Here is a 22,606-nt window from a genome sequence, read left to right as displayed (position 1 = left end):
ACCCACCCTCACTCAATAATGGATCTTTTAACATCTCCAAAAATAAAACTTGGTGTCGGGAAAATTCTTCCCTTTTTGGGAGGCTATTCGTAAATTTTCATTATGGTAGATTATAATTTCCCCCTTATAATGTACTTAGAATCAATTAAAAAGGAAAATAATAATACATGTATATATGTGGCTGACATTAATTTTGTTAAATATTATTTATAAATACAAAATGAAAATAACTGGAAATGCTGATTTTAATCTCGTTTTTCTCATTATGTTTGACAAGGACATAAGCGAATGCAAAAAATAAGACGGCATGGATTGATCTGAGTTTCTGTCATTTATTTTTTAATCATATTATTAACGTTTAATTATATAATAGTGTTGCATTATGCATGTACTATGCCTAAATAGTAGGCAGGGTTTGACACATGGTGCACGAGCCGGAGGCGAGTGCACTATGTGTCAAACCCTGCCTACTATTTAGGCATAGTACATGCATAATGCAACACTATTGTTATTATTATGCTGACTGTTGTAATTATTTATGCGGCAATCTATTTGACTTTTTCCTGAAAATATCGGTGCTTAAACAGCGCACTTGCAAAAACTCATTCAAAATCTTCATGCTAAAATTAGTTGCATGCTTACTTATTTTGGTTACTAGTATTTACTATTTTCTCTAAATAAGTCAGAATAGTCTGTCCTAACGATACTCATCTTTATTTTCTGTTTTGTTAGTAAGACTGATTTGTTTACAGACGTGGATTCTCATTGATAATTTTCTTTTACATCCTACAATCAAGCGTCATATAAAAAAGCGTTTTGATGACCCTATGAAATCAGTTCATCTAACGATCTGTGTATGTAATTAGTTTGAATCTTTGTTGTACACATTAATCTAAGGTTCCTTAGAATAAAATAACTGTTTTCAAAAAATATTTGTCTATTTTCTCCTTCTTGTGTCAATTGTATAAATTAAGATCATATATATAATAAAATTCTACTAATGAGTGATCGTCTCTGTGGCGTAATCGATAAGGCATCGGACTGACAATCTCATGGTCGTGAGTTGGTTCCCCGGCTTGAAGAATTTTCTTCAGTAAATAAAGCCGTGCACTATTTCGGCATAGTGTGTTTACGTTATATAAATCCTTAGACCACTATGCGAGAATCGTAGGGTATGGGTTATATAGAGACAAACTGACAGGAAGCATAATAATACGTTTTTCTGGATAATACGCCGAATTACAATAACTACATCAGGTGCAGTTGATACTTTATTCCTCAGATGTCTAAATACAAAGCGACAATAATTGTACGAGCTCGAGGTAATGTATGTACTTAAAATTACAAACACGAATAGAAGATCTCTTTGTTTTCTGCAAAGTAATTTGAAAAAAAATATAGTAGAAAAAATAGTAAGAACGTTCGTCATTATTATTTTTAAAAATGAGCTAAAAGTTTCAAATATAAACAACACTTAATCGGTATCAATCTTTCACCTACATAACAAATCAATCAAAAACACAAATAATACTATCACGTGACACCTCATCAATAAATTATATATGTTATAACAATGTAGAAATCCCAGACAGGTTATTATCCTGATGGTGCCCACCATGTAACAACTAAAGCGATGAAGAAAACCTTTAAAATGGAAATAGTAGCAAGTCCTAAGGTGATCAGTGTATACCTTGTAGTACAAACCTTAACTCTATTACAGACATGCCATTCCCAGTGCTTTGATCCCATAACGTTAATCGTTAGCAATTATGAAAATTCCTCAGTGCCTGGTTTTAATCTTTTGTCGAATGCTAATATTCCAAGGTGCATGATGGTTTGTAACGAGTTTGAGTTGTGTCGCTCAGTTGATTGGATACGTGAAAAAATGATATGCCGACTTAACAACACGAGATTTGCAATCCAAAAAGTCAGTAGCCTCATGACCGGAGGCAGAATCATACATGCTGACAGGGAAAGTTTTCCAAAGGTAAGCATTGCATCAGATATTGAAATATTTAGATTAAAAGCAATTTGATCAAATATTAAATGAGTTATCACTGTAAACTGATTTATTTTCAGCACCTGGCGTCCGAGTGTCCCAAGCATACCTGTACCGAGGATGCAATTTGTCTTCAGGGTAAATGTGTACCTGTTTTAAAAGGTAACATATAAGATTCTTATCATATTTCTTTATGTGATGATTATAAAATTAGGTTATAATCAAAGTTTTTTGGAGTTCGATAATTGGAGTAAACGGTCCTTGGTCTTTGAGTAAGACCTTAAAATCTGAGGTTTTTTTCACAGAAGTCGTTGATGCAAAGCAATTCCCTTACTGTCATGACCTTTAAAACATTAATCGGTCAAAATGTTGTGAAATTGTGTGGGTTTAATTTTCATTGTTTTCGAGGTGTGAAGAGACCCACAAATTCATGTCCGCACGAAATATAAAATGTGACATACATAACTACTCAACAATTCTACATCAACGAAATTAAATCTCCACGAACCACGAAAATTTTATCCTACAAAAATATGTGATTTACAGTATTGTGGTACTTCATCTGAAGCAGGTCAGCCCTGTATGAGTAAAAATTTCTCAAATTAGACTTTAAAACATTTAATTAATGTATATGTTCTTTTAATTCAAAAATTGTCTGTGTGTCAATATCGATTATTTGACATCATTTTCTTACTTATCATAAAGTGTTTGCATGGGAGAGGTCAAACCTTTAAAATTAAAGCTTTTTTTATTTGAGAGAATCGAAATTATCAAAGAATCATATTAAAAAAGACATTGACTAATTAGTTTATTAGTTTACCTTCATATTTCTATATATGTTTCTTACACAATTAAAAGATTCAAATTTAAAATCAATAAAAATAGCAAATTATTAATCAGAAAGAATTTTTTCCTGTTCATCTTTAAACATCTTATATATGAACAGGTTTTGAATGATGAAACTCCCAACCACACACACCGTATGTTATTTATTTTTAACTATATCCCTAACATTAACAGACATTAAAATTTTGAAAATTTTTAAATATGGGTCTCCAAAATTTTGTAAAATCAAACAGAAATAATTGAAATATATATAAATACATTCTTTACTCATAATCAGTTATGTTTGTGAAAATCAATTGTGCGGGTATTTTAATTGCAAATGATTCACAAAACTACTTATATATTTGAAAGTATTCAATTGCATTTTCAAAGTAATTGACTCCAGCCTTGTGCTTACCTTGTAAGTATTTCATTTCTTTAGTAATACCTAGTCTTAATTAATCTCATAAAAGTGTCATTTACGAAACACAGCTCTCCAGCCAGTCCCAAATTAAAATCGTTCCCCTTCGTCTAACACCCTTAGAGGATTTAGAGATAACTTGATAATGCATTCACTTGTGTTAAAGAATGCAAGCTCTTCTTTACATAATACATACTTTGACATTTTCCATTCCACTTTTAAATATTTCTATCTATCAAATTAATCAACATAAGTTAGTTTAGAAGACAGTGGAAATTTACTTACTTGGTTATACATGTACGGTGAAATAAAAACAAAACCATTTAAACACTGAAATACTCATACAGTAATTTTGTAACTACAGTGCAGAAGAGTCCACTTATTTTTTCTGCGATCATTAATGAATGAATGCAATGATTTTCCTATACAAACAAGGCTGCACGTATTTTTTAACTCTTAAGATATTCTATAATTAAAAAAATCTTAGAAAAAAAGATTTAGAGCTAAGATGAAAATGTGTTTACTCGTTAAAGAATGCAGGTTTTTGCTTACATAATACATTTATGCGTTTTATATTTCTCATTTAAGTTTTACATAATATTAAATCTATCAAATTAGTCAAGATAATTGACTAAAGAAGACAATAAAATTTTCATTAGTTGGTTTTACTGTAAAAAGCAATAATCTCTCATATTTAAGCAATGAAAAAAATATTTATACAAAAATGTTGGTTACGATAATGCTGAAAAAAATGCATAATTAGTGTTGGCGGATGTGAATTTTTCTGCAATCATGACTGAATGTAATCGTTTTCTTATATAAACAAAAAAAAGGTTTACATTTTTCTAGTTCATATTTACTAGTATTTTCGGTATTAATTATTCACATAAAATGCACGAAATCGACTAACAATTATTATCATTTCATTTACCACCTTGATACAGAAGTCTTAAACACAAACTACTTTCTACACTATCTTTGAAATATTTTATACCGAATATATTTACTTTAAAAACCGAATATTATTATACAATTCATTACCCCTTTTGAGGACAACATGGTGAGATAAGGACCCTCGACCTGCCCCACGAGGTGACCTGTCCTGACCAAGGCCGCGTTGATGTATACGTAGGTGTATAGAATTAAGACTCATCATGACTATCCATAATACTTGTTTTCTTCATAGTTGTTGTCAATTTCAATGAGTTTATAACCTTGTGATCTGCAAATAATTGTATATTTTTCAACCAAAATTCTTGATCACGATAGATTTCACGTTAACTCATATTTAACATTTATTTTATCAAGACTTATGACTAGATATTTAACTCTCCAGATTGCAAGAGTTATACCTTCAATTTTTGTAAAATTATTTTAAAAAGTCCAAAACGAAAATATATAGATTTAAGAACCCTCTCTACATTATACACTAAAGAGTTCTGATTTAAGTCTTTTTTCTGCAGTTAAAGTGATCTGTCCTTAGATCTAAGTTCCAGTAAATAGAAATTTACAGATTATAACTGAATTTGTAATAAATTGAAATATTCTTAACATTTTAAAGGCCAAGATTAATTAATTGAAAACATTATCCATATATATTTTTACAAGGAAATTAACAACGTTTATTTCTGTTCACTGATACTGTGTTGTGTTTGAAATTTTTGTTCTTGGGGATAAATGCCACGTATCAAATTCAAAGTTTAATATATAAGCTCAATATTTACACCTTTATTCATAATTTTCTTGTAGTCCAAAAACATTTTGCACTGGTGTATAAAGTATCCTTAAAGAACATTCGTTTATAAATAATACATTCTTGGACTTATTTTGAATGTAAATGAGGCAAATAATTTTTTTTTTAAACATTAAGAATCAGTTAACTCTTTATAACGTCTTACCTTCTGCAATGCTCCTTCTTAATCTGTGCAATTTCTTCACCTTAAATCACAAGATCTTGTTTTCATAAAACATGTTTGGATATTTTTAGCAGAGTGCTAAAATAGGCTTAGCCTGCTGACCTATCCTATTCACACTAACATCAGTGAATGAAATATTCATTGAATTAAATTAAATTTAAATTTAAGTAAACAAGGGTTTACATTTTCTTGGTTTATATTTATATTGGTATTGATATTTTACATCAAATGATTGATTGATTGTATGTTGTTTAATGTACATGTACCTCTTGAGAATTGTTCACTATTATGGAGACGTCACCGTATGCCTGCATTCCGTTTTCTTCCGTCAGTTTTATTCCATACAAATTTTAACACTAGTTGATGTTTATGTAGGTACATAAAATAAAGACTCATGACTTTCCAAAATACGGGTTTTCTTTATAGTTTTTTTGTCAATGTCATTGAGTTTATAACTTTGCAATCTGCAAATAATGTTATATTTTTCAACCAAATTTTTTGATCATGATAAATTTCCAATTAATTCATATTTAAAATTTTATTTTACTATGACTTATGGCTAGTTATTTTATTCTCCAGATTGAAATTGCTACACCTTAAGATTGTGTAATAATATTTGAAAAGGTCCAAAAGAAAGTATTCAGACTTACGGAGCATTCGTTTATAGCATTCGTTTATGAATTAAAGAAGTATCAAGAAATACTTAAATATCCATTGATTTTATGTTTGAAAACATGATAAACAATTCGAGTTATAAGTTTATAGAAATTATCTATTGAATTTTTTTTTTTTTTTTTACTTTTTTATTTGAATAGAAAAAATATACAAAGACTGTTCAGATATTGTGAAAAGAGACCCAAGCAAGAAAGGAAAAGACAGTGTGTACGTTATTTACCCTGACACCCGTAGAGAGGTCTTCTGTGAGATGACAACAGATGGGGGAGGGTGGATTGTGAGTAGTGTTTTGATTTGTGCTTATGTTGAAAATCTAAGACAGTTACACATGTTAGAGATCTTGAAAACAAACCTAACAAAACTTTATCATGATGATATTATGGCTGTCCTGCTACATTAGCAACTGAATAAGGAGTCACAATCAAAGCAACACCATTCTATTTTATTATAGCATTAACCAAACACTGAGTGACGAACCCTAACATTTAAAAAGGGCAATAGAATTTTAATCAGAAGTTCTGGGATTTAACTTTACTCAATCACGGACAGAGAAAAACGAAGAAACTAAACAAAAATATTTATCTGCGTGGATTTAGTTTCTAAACTCTTTTACACAATGACAATTATAAGAAAAAAAAAACGAAGAAACTAAAAAAAAATGATTTGATCTTGAACACAAGGACAATTTTAGATGTTCAAACAAATCTACAATATTCAGTATAGTTCCAAACAGCCTCTATATCGCCAAATACTATACACTTGCATATATTCTAGCTTGAAAATTTTCAACAAATGAAAGAGAATGTAACATAGTGGTTGGTGTTTATTTTTAGAAGAGGCAATAAAATAAGATATCTAGGATTTTTTACAGGTCATTCAGAAACGACAGGATGGTGACGTAGATTTCTACAGGACATGGATCGACTATAAACATGGCTTTGGGAATGTCTCAAAAAACTTCTGGATAGGTATGATTATATATAAGTATTGAATATATGCCGAATACATTTCTGTATTTAAAAAAATATCAGACACTTTGAGGCCCGTTAGGGTCGAAAACTGTCTGATATCTTTTTTAAGGTAGGATTCTTCTCTGGTTTCTGACTAGATGGAATATTCAAAGTATATTTGTTGATATGTCTTATATATGTAAATGTAAGAGAATTAAAAGACCATATTTTTCTTTCCTCATCACAATTATACAATTTTAAATAGAAATGGTAACCTGCGTTTGAAAACTAGCAGGGACTATATTTTTGGCGGAATGGTGGCGTATGAAAATATCTTCTTTTCTGCATCTCAAAATTATTATAGAACATTGAATTTAGTTATAATTTTTACGCAATCAAAGACTAGACGAAATTTTCAAATGTAAATTAAATTTATAATAAGGGACTAAAGTTTCAAAATATATCAAATAGATAAGATTTTTCACACATACTATAACTATGTTGGCTTTTAAATGCTTCAAATCTACGTACAGATTTGGGTCAAAAATCCGTAAAAAGTGTTATTTCTCTCCTAGTAAACGATCCAAACTATTAGTTTTTGTATCATGTTGTACCTTTACGTGACAACTTTACTATATGTGAAAATTAGAAAAAGTTAAATATAGGAAGCATATAAAAATAACTAAGAAATCCTAAAAATTTAAGACAAGTAGAGGAAATTCGGATTATCAAATATACATTTTATTTAAATTATCCATGTCAATTTGGTAATATCATCTAATAGGCCCTATATGGTAGTATCTTTTTATGCAAAAAGAAAAACATTCAATCTGTTGAATTACAAGTAGGGATCGCGTGATTGAAAACAGTATTTTTTTCAATTCTTATTGTCCAGGAAAAAGGTAATGACCTTCACCTGACCTTGCCTCTAATATTAAACGGTCAAATTTAATCTCAATGATACCATCACTTAGTGATATTGTCGTCCTGTTTCTGTAAAAATTTCATTAATTTTTAAATACAAGAAATGTGAGAAGAATCCTACCTTAATACAGAAATGTATTCGGCATATATCGTACTTAAAACTTTGCTTTTGATCTACCTGAGACGGTCCGTATTAGAACAAAAGAAAAAAGTGTTTATGACCACTGAAGCTATTCTTTCAAGAATGCAAGCTTAAATAAAAAGTACTCAGTATTTGGGGATTTGGCTACACTGAAGGTATTTGAAAGAATTTGATAAGGAGAGTGGGGGCAAAATCTTTCTTTATTAAAACATGCACGGAGATTAAAGCAGGGCAACGAATTATCATACAGACAATCTAGTGAATGATAAATCTGGAATGGAATGAAAAAAGCAGAAATGAAGAATAACCACAAATAATTAAGCAGATGCTGATGGTACAATAGTGCATTTCATTTTTTTTTTATGTTAAGCGTCTACATCATAGTATACCTTTGTTTTTGATGTTCTGTTACAGATAACAAACATAATCAATAATCCAGAAGTTTTGAGGGAAATGTTAAGTACCAGTCCACATAAAAATCAGACAAAGGGTGATATATGAGGGTTCTCAGAATTTGATGATTTTTCACTCATAGATTTATTTTGAAGTATGAACAATGTATGTAAAATAAAAAATGTTTTGATTCATGGTAACCATGGAAACCCGGCCAAAGAAATTTCCTTAGCAACCGGCGGATTTTTCAGTGTTAAAGGACAAAAAATCACCTATCTTTGAGGCTTAAAATAACATGTAAATACCATGAGAATTATTCTTACTTATGGGTGTAATAAAGATACACATTTATTGTGTTCTAATAATGTAATAAAAAATATTTAGGTCTTAAGTCAGTTCTGTGGTAGACATTGGAAGGTACACATGTTTTACAAGTTTTGCTGATTCAGCATTTTTCGTGATTTTGGCAATATTCAAGGCCAAATTTTAAAAATGGCCAGATTAATACAGTTGTTGCATGTATCTCACATAAAAGCAAAGGTATTTCTCTTTTAGAATTTGAAGTCAAATCCATGGGCTCTTTTGAAAGTCGAATCTGTTGCCTAGCAACAAAAATGGGCTTTTTGATGCATAAAATGAGAAACAATGTAAAACGTTTACAGAAAAATCAAATGAACGGTTATTTATGATAAACAAGATATGAATTTTAAAATACTATAATTAAATTCGGTCTCCCTAGCACATAATTGAATATTGCATAATTCTTTATCTCCATAGCAACAAGGCAAAGAAAGGTAATTTTGGCGTGTATTCGTGTAATCTTATTAAGGCTTATTCAAAATAAGTCAGAAAAATCCGGTTGAGCAAAATTGACAATGAAATGTTGGTTTTATTATTGTTATTTTTTTGTACTTAATCAACCCATATGGCAAGGATTCCGTGTACATGACAACCAAAGTTCCTATGTCTCCTGTAAAACAGATTTGACTTTGGGATTGTATTGTTTGTCATGGAATTGGATATTCAAATAATATGCTGATAATTCCATGGTGATAGTTCTGAAAGACTTTAAAATGTTGTATCAAGTTATTGAATATTGTTCAATGACTTATTTCCATACAATGTAGCAACAACACCACTCCCCTAGCAACGACACAAAGAAAGTTTGACGCATATTCATGTGTTACCTGTAAATCTTTATCTAAATCACATCCTGAAGAAAAAAATGATGATTTTTAAACTCATTTAATCCATAACAACTATTTCTAGCACATAGCAAACAATGTTACATTTTCAGTATGGGATACTCTGTAGTCGTTATTTATAATATTGAAAGATTCGGCACTCGTCACAGATTTTTCAGAAAGTATTACAATGTATGAATTAATTCCTCATGAAATTAAATAGATAAATAAAATGAATAACGTCACTATGGAAACATTTCCAATTGAATAGGAAGATAAGGTTTTAATTATTCTATTGATACTTGTCATAGATTGGAGTTTTTTTCCAAACGAAAAAAAACGTTCCCAGTAGCTCAAAGGCAGCACCTACTGCATCCCACAGTGGGATTCGAACCCGCGACGTAAGGATCAGCTCCTTACTTCGTGACTCTAGAGAAGACGCTCTAACCACTGCTCCATGAGGGCGACGCGGCAAATTAAAATAAATCAAAATAAGAAAAGTCGCATCGCAGTCAGTTACGGTTATTTACGTAAAATTGAAGTTTACACCATTTGAAAGAAATATTGCAAGATCTCCAAAGCTAGATCAAATACAAATGAATTTGAAACATGGCTAGTCACACAAGTAGAAACTTTATTTTTGTATGTTGTTTGGTGAGATTTGCATTATAATGTAGTGCAAACATATTTCAAAAATTATGCAAACGATGGTCAGAGGGCCATCTTCATGTATCCGATCAGTTCATATCTTAAAATGGAAATATTATGCAACAAAAACAAAACAACTGACATCGAACTCATCCAGGTACCACGGGGCCCATGGGCCACATCGCTCACCTGAGCACTGTGGCTAGGAAAAATCAATTCAGTAGATGCCTAACTGGTCCCGATCCTAAAAGAGGGGGTGATCTGAACTTGAATCTATGCATACTTGAATCTACACTAACTAAGAGTGCTTACATATTTTTTGACTAACTGTGGCTCTATTCCAAATAAGTTATGTACTTTGGTCCCACCCAATCCTGGGGGTCATGATTTTAACAAATCTTTATCTAAACTACCTGAGGATGCTAACATTTGAACAAGACCAATCAAGATTTTTATATATTTTCCTATATATATTCCTATGTAAAACTTTGATCATCCATTGTGGCTGTACCCCCGGGGGTCATGATTTGAACAAACTTGAATCTACACTACCTGAGGATGCTTCCATATAAATATGACCAATCATGGCTTTGCTGTTATTAAGAAGATTTTTCCTATATATTCCTATGTAAAACGTTGGTCGTCCATTGTAGCCCCACCCTACCACCGGGGGTCATGACTTGAATAAACTTGAATGTACACTTCTTGAGGATGCTTCTACAGAAGTTTCATCTATCCTGGCCCAAAGTTTTTGCATTAATACCAGTAATTTATATTGATATGGTGGCAAGAAGTATACAATTCAAGTCCACCCCCCTCCTTTCCCTAAGTAAACTTTTGAGTGCTGAGCTCATTTGTTTTTACCTAGCCCATGTGCTCAGGTGAGTGATGTTGGAGGTTGCTCCCAATACTTTGATACGCGTTGCTATAGGCCTGTTCTCTGGGTAATAGCGTTTGAAGCTCCAGAGCTACAGATTCCTTGTAAACTGAATAAGTGTCAGCTTCCCAACAACAAGTTAAAGATACAAGCTTATAAATATCTTATCTTTTGAAAAATGGAAATTATCTCAAATGAACACAATATATGCTAGATAAACATTACCAGGGTTATGGATTTTATTAGGTGCACACAATTTTGTGTGCTTGGTCATTTCATATTCATGTTTTCTTTCACTGCATTTAATTTCCAGTATTTCGCATAGGATTTCCGACATGCTTAAAATTTCAATTCCGACAATTTTATTTCCTTTCCGACATTTTTTGTATTTCTTGGATATCTGCAGGATCCCTTTCTGATAATTTTTTTGCTTGCCAAACAGCTGGAAATAAAATTTTAAATAAATTTATTTCATGTTCAAAAAATAAAAACATATTTATAATTCAATATATACTTATACAAGTAGCAATAATACTTATATTAATATCTTTCCCTGTGCTACATGTACAGGCGTAATTGTGATGTCTTCATATTAAAAACATTCTACCGACTTTTGAGAATTCCTTCAACGATGATTGTTTTTTCCTATGGCCGTGTAAGAAGCGGGGGGGGGGGGGGGGTTATTATGCCGATACTTAGCTATAGAATACTATTGACAACTTCACTACAATATACATGTCCCCCCTCAATAATAATAATAATATCTGACGATCTTTTATTTTTTGGTTTGTTTGCCAAGGAATTTTCGGTTGTTGATAGTGCCCAAACTGAAAATATATGGTTGTAATCCCCACCCCACCCCCACCCACGAAATTGCTTACTAAGGGTCTGTATTTACCAGAAGTGGTTTCTGTATGCCTTTTAATTTCCATCCTTGCATATCTGAGTTCAAACTTAAAACTGCACTTTAAAAGGGAGATGTGCCTCTGAGAATTTCAGGTCACCTGAGTCTTCCAGACGACCTATTGCTATCTCTGTTCGTTCGTCGTCGTACGTCATTCGGCGGTCGTAAACATTTGAACATTTTTAGATTCTTCTCTGGAACCACTGAACCAATTTCAACCAAATTTGAAATAACCCATCTATGGGTAAAAGAGGAACACAAAATTGTGAATTTCAGGGTCCCTGGGGCCTGAGGGGTGGGACCAAAACCACTAAAATTAATGCAGTCTTTAAAAATCTTCTTTATTTCTAGACATCAAGCAGTGAAACTGTTGGAATGATTGTAATAAGCATTGAGTCCTCTACACTGTACCAAAATAGTAAGATTCTTTGCCCCAGGGTCAGGGGTTCTATATGCTAGGGCTGGGCTAATTAGATTATATAGTGAAAATACATTATTTCTTTGAAAATCTTCTCTGCTCCTGGGTAAAATTAATTAACGATGTTCGATCCTGATATTTAAAGTCTTAAACTTTTTTTGCCGAGTATATTTTTAGTTTCTACATACATAGCTTAGTTAAAATTCAAATCAAAAAATGGGTATCAATACGCTTCTTTTAGCGCTACAGTACATTTAATATGACCTTTTTGCACTGGAATTTGTGTCTTAATAAAGCATGAAACAAAATTAACTTTAAGTTTGTTTTAAAAAAGACACTTAAATTTGTGACTAAGAAAAAATTTCAAATTGCTTCGCAAATCAATTATTTGACCTTTCTGTACTAATAAAAAGTGATTTTTCTGGCATTGAAAATTTAATAAGCAAGAAAAGTATTTTAAAGTCTTAATTTTTTTTTAATTTTAAGCAAATAGGCCAAATTTATCTTGAATATTTAGAAAAGAACATCAAAAGTGGGGGTATATGATGCAAATTTTCAGATATTACTAAAAATGTGTCAGTTTTACGTTAAAATTGGCTCAATTTTCCTCCGGATTTTCAGAATATATTTACTTTATTTGTCACACTTTATTGATAGAATTCAAAAGAAATACTCAGTAATTTAATAGATATTTTAGAACCAGCATAACACATTTCACTGCAAAAAACAGCTTTTTGTACAACCAGGATGGAAAAATAGGAATCCAAAATTTACAGTACTGTTATAGTTCAAAATGGAAAAATTGATGATTTTTGTCTAAAAAACCTTCCGCCACAAAATATAGTCTAGGGCTAGGGGCTTAGCCTTTTTCTAGTATAGACATTGAACATTGCTGCGTAGGTTTAGCCCCCCACTTTCTACAGACACGTTGCAAAATAGGTTTAAAATTAGGAATTCAAAGTGGTGCTGTTTGGAAAAAAATTGGTACTGAATATCGAACCTAACCCCCTCCCCCCCCATGTCATGGCCTTTGGTTTAATACATAACCCAAAGTCAATTGCAAAACTCATTATTTTGGATTTCAATGATTTATTCATGATTTATTCTGTAATATTTTTCATGAGTTCAGTCTTAATTCCCTGCTACTTTCATTGCAGAAAAGTACTGCTTGAAAAATGTCAGAGATGAAAACTTTAAAATATCGGAAATGAAAACAGTTCCGGAAATAAAATGCAGCCATTGAAACAATGCACCGTGAGTGTCTTGAATCTAATCCACAATATCGTAAAAGTTACATTAAAACATTATCTATGGAAAACATCCTTAATTTGGTATCATATGATTTTCGCCCGTTCACACATACAAGAAATTTTGCCCCGTTTTAAATTCGCCCAGTCACAGTTCTGTTTAAGAATTTATACTGTGTTTGTTGAACTCGCCCCATTTTAAATTCACTCACATGTAGTTGTTGCCATGACAACAATTGATGGAACATTTCATATATTTTTTCAGCACTCTCCACAAATACAATCATCAACACATTAATTTAATATTCATTTCCATGACGAACACTGATCCAAAAGTCAAATCTCTTTACAGAAAGCATAGGGTACATTGGTTGCCATGCACTGGGAATCATTGCCATGTGTTGATGAAAGACGAAAAAAAAAATTAAGATTGACCAACGTATCTTTGTCAGTTTTGCTCAATCACATTTTTCTGACTTAATTTGAATAAGCCTTAATAAGATTACACGAATACACGCCAAAATTACCTTTCTTTGCCTTGTTGCTATGGAAAACCTGCCGTTGCTATGGAGATAAAGAATTATGCAATATTCAATTATGTGCTAGGGAGACCGAATTTAATTATAGTATTTTAAAATTTATATCTCGTTTATCATAAATAACCGTTCATTTGATTTTTCTGTAAACGTTTTACATTGTTTCTCATTTTATGCATCAAAAAGCTCATTTTTGTTGCTAGGCAACAGATTCGACTTTCAAAAGAGCCCATGGATTTGACTTCAAATTCTAAAAGAGAAATACCTCTGCTTTTATGTGAGATACATGCAACAACTGTATTAATCTGGCCATTTTTAAAATTTGGCCTTGAATATTGCCAAAATCATGAAAAATGCTGAATCAGCAAAACTTGTAAAACATGTGTACCTTCCAATGTCTACCACAGAACTGACTTAAGACCTAAATATTTTTTATTACATTATTAGAACACAATAAATGTGTATCTTTATTACACCCATAAGTAAGAATAATTTTCATGGTATTTACGTGTTATTTTAAGCCTCAAAGATAGGTGATTTTTTGTCCTTCAACACTGAAAAATCCGCCGGTTGCTAAGGAAATTTCTTTGGCCGGGTTTCCATGGTTACCATGACTCAAAACATTTTTCATTTTACATACATTGTTTATACTTCAAAATAAATCTATGAGTGGAAAATCATCAAATTCTGAAAACCTTCATGTATCACTTTTTTACAGTTTTGTCTGATTTTTATGTGGACTGGTACTTAAAAACTTTCAAATCATTGTCATCATATGCTAGGCCTAGTAACCTTGATTTTTCAGAGGCGTTTTTCTTTCTATAAGAAAAATTAAATCAAATTGTTTGAATGTTGTTCTTTATAATAGTGTCAAAAGTTTGTGTTTTATTTTGAATTTATTTTGGCGGTTTTGAAAGTTTTTGTGCTTCTTTAGTGAATCCCAATGCGCCCAATCTTTTTCAAAAACCAGAGAAATGGGTTGAAACACTTCTCCAATTTTAATAAGTTTAATAGAACTTAACCCGTTTATGTCTTGCTTGTTTTGTTTGTTTGTTTGTTTTTTATTTGTATTATCTGGTCTGCGGCATGTTCTTCTTAATCTTACAATTTATTCGGTGTATTTGAAAGTTTAATTCACTGATCTAACAGAATTGCAGAATTTTAAATTATCATTTTTTTTTATTTCTTTTGCTCGATAGCAGTCCAATTTTGCAAGATATCAGTACTGAGACAATCTGATATTACGATTAAAATCCGATTCCTCACTAATATCGAACTGCCACAGGTAAATTTTTAGACTGCAAGAACAAAGGAATGACATCACAGCAATGTTTTCAATATAAATTTATGTTCCTTTGTTATTGTTAAATGACTGACGCCAACTCAAATGAGCTACAATGAAGCGCATTGAAGTGGTAAAATTTTCCGTTTGGATGAAACGTTCAGAGTCATGTTATGAACGTCAATTATACCAGAATGACACGCCCATTTCTTTAGAAACGAACAAGAAATATGAAATGTTTTAGGACACCCCACTCTTTGCGATAAGCAACCTGAGTTTCACTGAAATGGAGATTTTTAAAGTTATAAGAGAGACTTAGAGAATTCTTGCTTCTGTAAAATACGTATTGCAACGAATTTTTACATAATTATGAATTTATCATGTTTATTGGAGTTTCCAACACATGTATCGGTCGAACACGTGCTTAGTCTGTGTTTATGTAGACCGTCAATTTGATTGGCTATTATATTTATGGAATACCTGTTCTACAGGATTTCAAATGAAAAATTTGACCGATTTTTCCTTTCGAAAGAAATGGGCGTGTCACTGTATGAAAATCAACATTCTAAAGATAGCTCAAAACGTTCCATTCAAACGGGAAATTTTACCACTTCAATGCGCTACATTGTAGTTTTTCTGATGGATTAAAAGAAAGTAGCAGCAGTATTGAAAGTGAAAAAAGTCTTTTGTTTAAGTAAACGATGCAAAACAAAAATACACATATTAAGGTGGTCAGAAGAGACTGGTAAAAAATTCTAAAGAACACGAAAATCTTTGGAATATTATTATGCAATCTGATATATTTGTACATGTGTATATAGATATTTATTAAAAAATAAAAATGTTTTTTTCTCTTTATGATATCACTGAAACCGATAGAGTTTAATCGGCGTTCTTTTAATTTTTGTATTATCTAAATACTTGTGTGGACTTTTTTCTCATACTTTGGATTATATATATATATATATATATATATATATATATATATATATATATATATATATATATATATATATATATATATATATATATATATATATATATATATATATATATATATATATATATATATATATATATAGGAAATGATGCAATCCACGCCTTGACAAGGGATAAAAACCAAGAACTCCGAATAAATCTCCAGAGTTTTAACGGAGAAAAGGCATATGCTGTGTACTCTACATTTTACATCGGAGATGAAAACAATAAATATAGACTGACAGTATCTGGATACAGCGGAACAGCGGGTGAGTTGTGTGATCAAGGTATGGCAGGGGGATGATGATATTGTACATGTATATTGTGATCGGCGAATGAAGTGAGAACATTTAAGATATTTTGCAAACAAAACTGTCCAAAAAGGGTGGGGGCAACAGTAGAATTTGCCAGTGCTTGATCTTACAGCAAAAAGTGGAGAGGTCAACCAGCATCAAAATGAGAATTTACTATAACAGAATATAATTGGGCAACCCAGTCATAACCCCCCCCCCCCCCCCCGCTTTGTGCTCTATGCCATGTTGCACATTGACACAATACAAAAAATAAGTGCATAGAGTGTAGGGCGTGAAGTTCATAGAGACAGTGAGTAATGACATGTATACTTTCCATTTTTTAGAACTTATCTATGTTTTCGAGAAATTAATTGTGTCCAATCCCTTTGACATATTGTCAATAAAATATGTTCAAAACAATTTTACATGAACGATTTTCCTTCCATATAAAATTCTCTGTAAAACGCTAAATTCGCATGCAGCCATCCGCCACTCTCACTGTGGTGTATCCGCGACGGTTGTGACATGTTTGGATGAAGTGAAAATGGCGTAAAATGTACAAGCGGTGAATATTGTGTCCCTTTTCTAGGTCTATATTTTGGTAAATATGATTTTTTCTCTTGTTTTATTGAAATTTGAAAAGCATTTTGTTTATCAAAATGGTGTATTTAAATTTTGTTTAAAGGGTGCAGTTAAATAACTCGTTGATGCCATTTTTATCGATGCACATGACACTCTTACCTGTTTAGTAAGATTTTATTTGTGGTTGTTAAAAATAGTATCAAATGTATTTAAAATCTGAAGTATCCAAACGAAAAAAAATCATTTTACAAATAAGGCATTGAAGTGTAATTCGTGTCCCATTTAAGAAATATATTTAAAAATGTTTAAATTTTAATTACCTGATGTAACAGATGTAGTTTGAATTATGAGAATGTTCTGGTTTGAATGCATATTCTATATCTTTATTTTCCGGTTTGGACAGTCTTCAAAAGTTCAAAATTCTGAATCTTGTAGAGCTCTTCAGACCAGTTTGTTTGTTTGTTTAAGACGCACTTAAATGGAGGAAATGGCGTTCATGATTAGTTGCGTGGACCCTGAGGTCCACGCAGTAAATATATAAGCGAGGTTAAACCGGATGCCCTGGGCAAACGACAGGCTTCGCATGCGCGAGAATGCTAGAGAGTTTGCACCTTAGGTTTCTTGCCCGTAGAATAATTCGCCCTATTCGAATTAGAATATGCCATTCATTGGCAAATCGCGCTTTTAAATCTGCATATCGCATTTACATATCCATTGGAAAATTCGATTTTCCCTCTTTTACATATACTTTTATATAACATCGATATAACATTGATTCTATGATACAAGCATTTAAGAAGTTACAGTATTCACATACATGTAACTTAAAACTTGAATGAAAAACGTCACACAACGAATAGAGATAGCTTTTGAAAGATAGAGCAAGTTTTCACGGCATTAGTTTTGTGCATCAAGGCTCGCAAAATGATTTAATATTTTAGCAATCTAAATATCATTTGATAAAGGTCTGTAGCAACGACTTTTAATGTGTGTGTGTGTGGGGGGGGGGAGGGGGCTCCGACAAAAAAATTCTGCGTACTACAGAGCTGTGCTGCTCGTGAACCATCAGATCTCCATTTTTCCCATGATAAATTTCTTCCGTATAAATCCAGAACAGATGTCAAGTCCCAGCCAGTATGAGTTACATGTATCAAAATAACCTGATTTTTTAAACTGACGAAAATAAAGGTCGCTAATCGGAGATAAAATTTCACAATTTTGCTCTGAGACTACGACCAGTTATGAGTAGGCAGATCATTGTAGAAAAAGTGAACAAACCTACATGAATATTCCCTACACCTAACAATTTTCTTAATTGAATTTCAGTTAGAAAAAATATACATATGGTCCACGTATTGCAGTCCTTTTTTTAAAAGACAGCAAATTGTATGAATATCAGTGTCAATTCAAATAACTTTTCACAGGCACATAGATAAAATTTGAAAGCCGCCCCCACCCTTTTTTTTCAAACATCGCTTCACTTTTGGTTTAATACAAAAATGTTGGATCTATCATCCTCCACATGATTTTTAAGTAAAATTTTCAATTACTCCCCCCCCCCACAATTTTTCTAGAAACGATACTACGTGCTTCATTACATAAAAGAATCATGTAAGAAGTGTGAAGTTAGATGAAAAATGAATATTTATATAAAGTGTATCCCGTCAAAAGCGACTTACCTAAAAGTTACTCTGAATTATTTACCCGTAACTCCTCCCCCTTCCTTCTCAAAACGACATATACAATGTTTAAAGATTCAATCAACGGTGAGTTGACAAAATTGTCATGTAGTCTCGACAATCTCAACTGAATTAGCTGCAAAAACTGCAGCGTTATATTTTAGCGTTTGACACTATAAAGCCATAATGCTATAGTTTCTCAACTAAACCTGGATGAACCTTGTCAAACTTGTCTTTCTTCCCAAAAAAAGGTTTCCAATACTACGTGTACGAATTTCTTAGTTTTTGTGCAATATACTGGATACGTATTCACTACCACAAATTGCCCGTAATGCAAAATATCCCACACTACTCACTATCGTTCATGCTCTGGCATATCGAGTATCGTTTTTAAGACCCCAAACTATTTTAAAATTCGATGAAAGCGTCCAGAAGGCCTGTGAGCGAGACTAGATAACCAAACATGTGTAATTACGTGATAAGAATGGAATTTGTTATTGAAGAACTGGAAACAATATATGACTATTGGATCAAAGGCGGGGAGGATCGGCTCCTCACACCAACTTTTCCCCTAAATATATCCTCTTAATGTGAAACTTGTCCATTAAAAGGCACTTAACGACCCCCCCCCCCTTTTTTTGGGGTGGTGATGGTTGCGGTATAATCCTATCATAGTTTCGTAGTATTTGTTTGTGACTCACACCCCTTTTTCTCAACATTTATTTGTTCGTTAATACGAAAGCCCATTGAGCTTATTTTAGTAGGTTAAGATAATAATTTTTTCGCAAAAAAAACGCGAATTTTTCGCAAGTAAACGCTTACTTTTTGCGTCATAACGCGCGCAAAGCTTTCAAGAACAAACGCGTAACTTTCGCGTAAAAAGGCAAAACTTTCGCAAAAAAACGAGTAACTTTCGCGATATAACGCAAAACGTTCGCGATATAACGACAAAATTTCGTAAATAAGCGCACAACTTTTGTGTTTTACGTGAAACTTTCGTGAATAAACACGTTACTTTCGCGTTATAATGCGAATCTTTCGCGAATAAACGCGTAACTTTCGCGTTAAAAGGCGAAACTTTTGCAAAGGAACGTCGTAGTATAATGCGTGAATTTCGTGAATAAACGCGGAACTTTCGCGTTATAACGGGTTAATTTCGCGAATAAACGTGTAACTTCTGTGTTAGCACGGAAGGTATCGCGAATACAAACTTTCTTGACATTTCATGAAACTTTCGCAAATAAAAGCGAAAATTTTGCGTTCTAACGGAATGGTTTGATGTTTAAGTATTAATATATTTGCATAATTTTTAACTTTCTTTTTATTTTGTGATAAAGTTTATTACAATGAAAAGTAACAGGCTATTTAAATCTTGGAACTTCTCAAGCTACAATTTTAAGTTGTTTTTTTTTCTATTAAATTCATATTACGGTCACCTTTTGTCTTTCTCAACGCTGTTCAAACCATTCAAAGTTAATGCGTATTTTTCAAAGTTAAACTTCTTGATTATTAATTTTGTGAAAAAATCAACCCTTTCAGGTGTCTTTGTTATACACCTACAAAAGAATTTGAGATAAATTTGTTAAGATTATTTAGATCTCAGGAAATTGACAAAATAAGGTAAATTTGACAATTGTGTCCCTCCACATGGGTTAAAATTGGACGACAAATATTCATTTGTCTCCGTTAGATTCACTGTAGAGATACGACATCGTATTTTGAGGTTTCTCTACGTGGTCATTCCATTGCTTACGAAAACACTGGCAATTAATTAAAAGTATAAAAATTATTTGCTGTATTCCTTAATAGTTTTCATTCATAGCGCTAGTGCACGAACTTTCAATAATCCGTCGGATTTATGAATATTGGAGAAAAATTAAGAAAAGTATACCCCTCATCTTCGATAAAAAATGTATTTAACAATATCCATTTATATTAAGGGGGATGTACAAGCCATATTGGATCTAGTCTGGTGTAAAATGAGAAATACCAAGAATGCGCTTAATACTCTACAAAACTAGCACAACGTTACTCAAAGTGCTAATGCACTCATTATCTACTGTTAGAGATCAAAATTAGTAAATAACTAAATGTATTTTGCTTTAATTAGAAGTAAATTAATCATGTTAGAACTGCGCGGCTACAGCATTCACGAAATGAAAAATGCACTGAAAATGATGTCAGTTCGGTTCATTGATAATATAGCTACAGCCATTTGTTTCGCTTTTTTCTTGTCATTACCCATAATTGTTGAAAATTTGATTTTTCTTATAGGGATCTTCCTGAGGCCATAAGTTCATTACGTCAGCCATTCGTCTGTCAAACAGAGTTCAAATAACATTGATTTTAGAAGGAATGCGACCATGACAACATCAAGACAAGAAATTATTAAGTAATAATCCTTAGGTTAAATAACTTACTACTTTAATTTGTAACATCGCATCGTCTGATTAATGAAAAAAAGCGATTTTAACCCCACCACAGCAAATCGGAAAAACTGTTCTGTTTTTACCTCGAGTTTCCTCGTTCATATCATTCCACTGCGCACGTGGTTGACATGTGCATATATCTGTTGTGGATAGATGTGTTTATTACCATTATATTTAAATTTTCATAGAACAAGTATTGATAATTTGTTGATTTCTCTAAAACTCAAAGGGTTTAAATTGTCCTAAACATATGTGTTTACGGCGGGTCTCTTTTCTGTGGCGATAGAAGTTATTTGCAAATGGGGCGCTGCAAGGAGGATGCTAAGCTTTTAATTTGAAAATGTTAAACAATATGCGGTGCATAAAAACAAATTGTAATTTCATGTATTACATTCGAAAAGTCGCAGCACATGTCTATTTTGTTTAGCAGTCAGGTAGAAAAAATAGTCAGTTATAGGATTTCCTTCAGGCACCTCACATAAATAGCTAGATCGTTTGCAATGGCCCACACATGTATAGAGTAATGTTTGGAAATATATGTTGACAAAGTTGTACGCTCCCACCAACATACGAAGTTTGATTAAATATATCGAGTTGTTTCCTTGAAATTTAGAAGAGAGCACAATGTTTGCAAAAAAAGGTCCATTGCCTATGCTATATCCATCTTAGCAAAACAAAAATTGGGAGGCTAACCCCACCGGAAAAAATCCTATATGTGTTTTTTTTCAAAATAGTGCCAAAGCTTCAAAAATTTTACCTCACTAAGTATGTGATGGAACATCTACTAGCCTTATCATGGGCGTCGGAAGCAAATTGAAAGTGAGGGGGGGGGGGAGGGGGCTAAACCAGCAAAAAATGTAAATCCCAATTTTCAATTTCTATAGAATGTCTATATTTTGCAAAAAAAAAAAGTGGGGGGAGGGGCTAAGCTCCCCCTAGACCTCCCCCCGGTTTCGACGCCTATGCTTATTTTGTTGAGACCACTTTTATAAAAAAAAATATTGGTTGCCCTCTCCCCCGACCTACTGCCTAGAAATGGCCCAACTCATTTTTTTTCATCCCATTACACGACATTTTTTCTTTTTATTCCGTCAACAAATTTCTTTAAATTTTAAGGAAAATTTGCTCTCACCTATAAATACGGACCCAATAATTCTTTCCTGAGTTGGGAGGACCACCAAACCTCATCTTAAAGATGGTCTATAATATTTAATTATGTTGATTCTTTTCTTTACTATGTAAAATTGTAATTTTGACAACATGAGCAAATAGAAAAAAAAATTTAATAATTATTCAGTAAATCT

At 32.2% G+C, this 22,606-nt stretch overlaps 1 protein-coding gene across 1 annotated transcript in view; it reads left to right on the top strand.

Annotated features, from left to right (window-relative positions):
• Nucleotides 1-1,831: 1,831 nt before the first annotated feature.
• Nucleotides 1,832-22,606, top strand: part of LOC134233969 (ryncolin-2-like) — a 32,526-nt gene continuing 11,751 nt past the window's right edge. Inside the window, exons 1-5 of the mRNA XM_062716020.1 lie at nt 1,832-1,987; nt 2,080-2,161; nt 5,977-6,113; nt 6,708-6,804; nt 16,424-16,588. Coding sequence (XP_062572004.1) covers nt 1,832-1,987; nt 2,080-2,161; nt 5,977-6,113; nt 6,708-6,804; nt 16,424-16,588 — 637 coding nt within the window. The remainder of the gene's footprint in view (nt 1,988-2,079; nt 2,162-5,976; nt 6,114-6,707; nt 6,805-16,423; nt 16,589-22,606) is intronic.

Source organism: Saccostrea cucullata, unplaced genomic scaffold (genome assembly GCF_032062105.1).
Source record: "Saccostrea cucullata isolate Sc308-1 unplaced genomic scaffold, CSIRO_AGI_Scuc_v1 ctg3950, whole genome shotgun sequence".
NCBI classification, from domain to species: Eukaryota; Metazoa; Mollusca; class Bivalvia; order Ostreida; family Ostreidae; genus Saccostrea; species Saccostrea cuccullata.
Note: the sequence above shows the minus strand (reverse complement) of the source record. Positions and strands in the feature narration are given on the sequence as shown.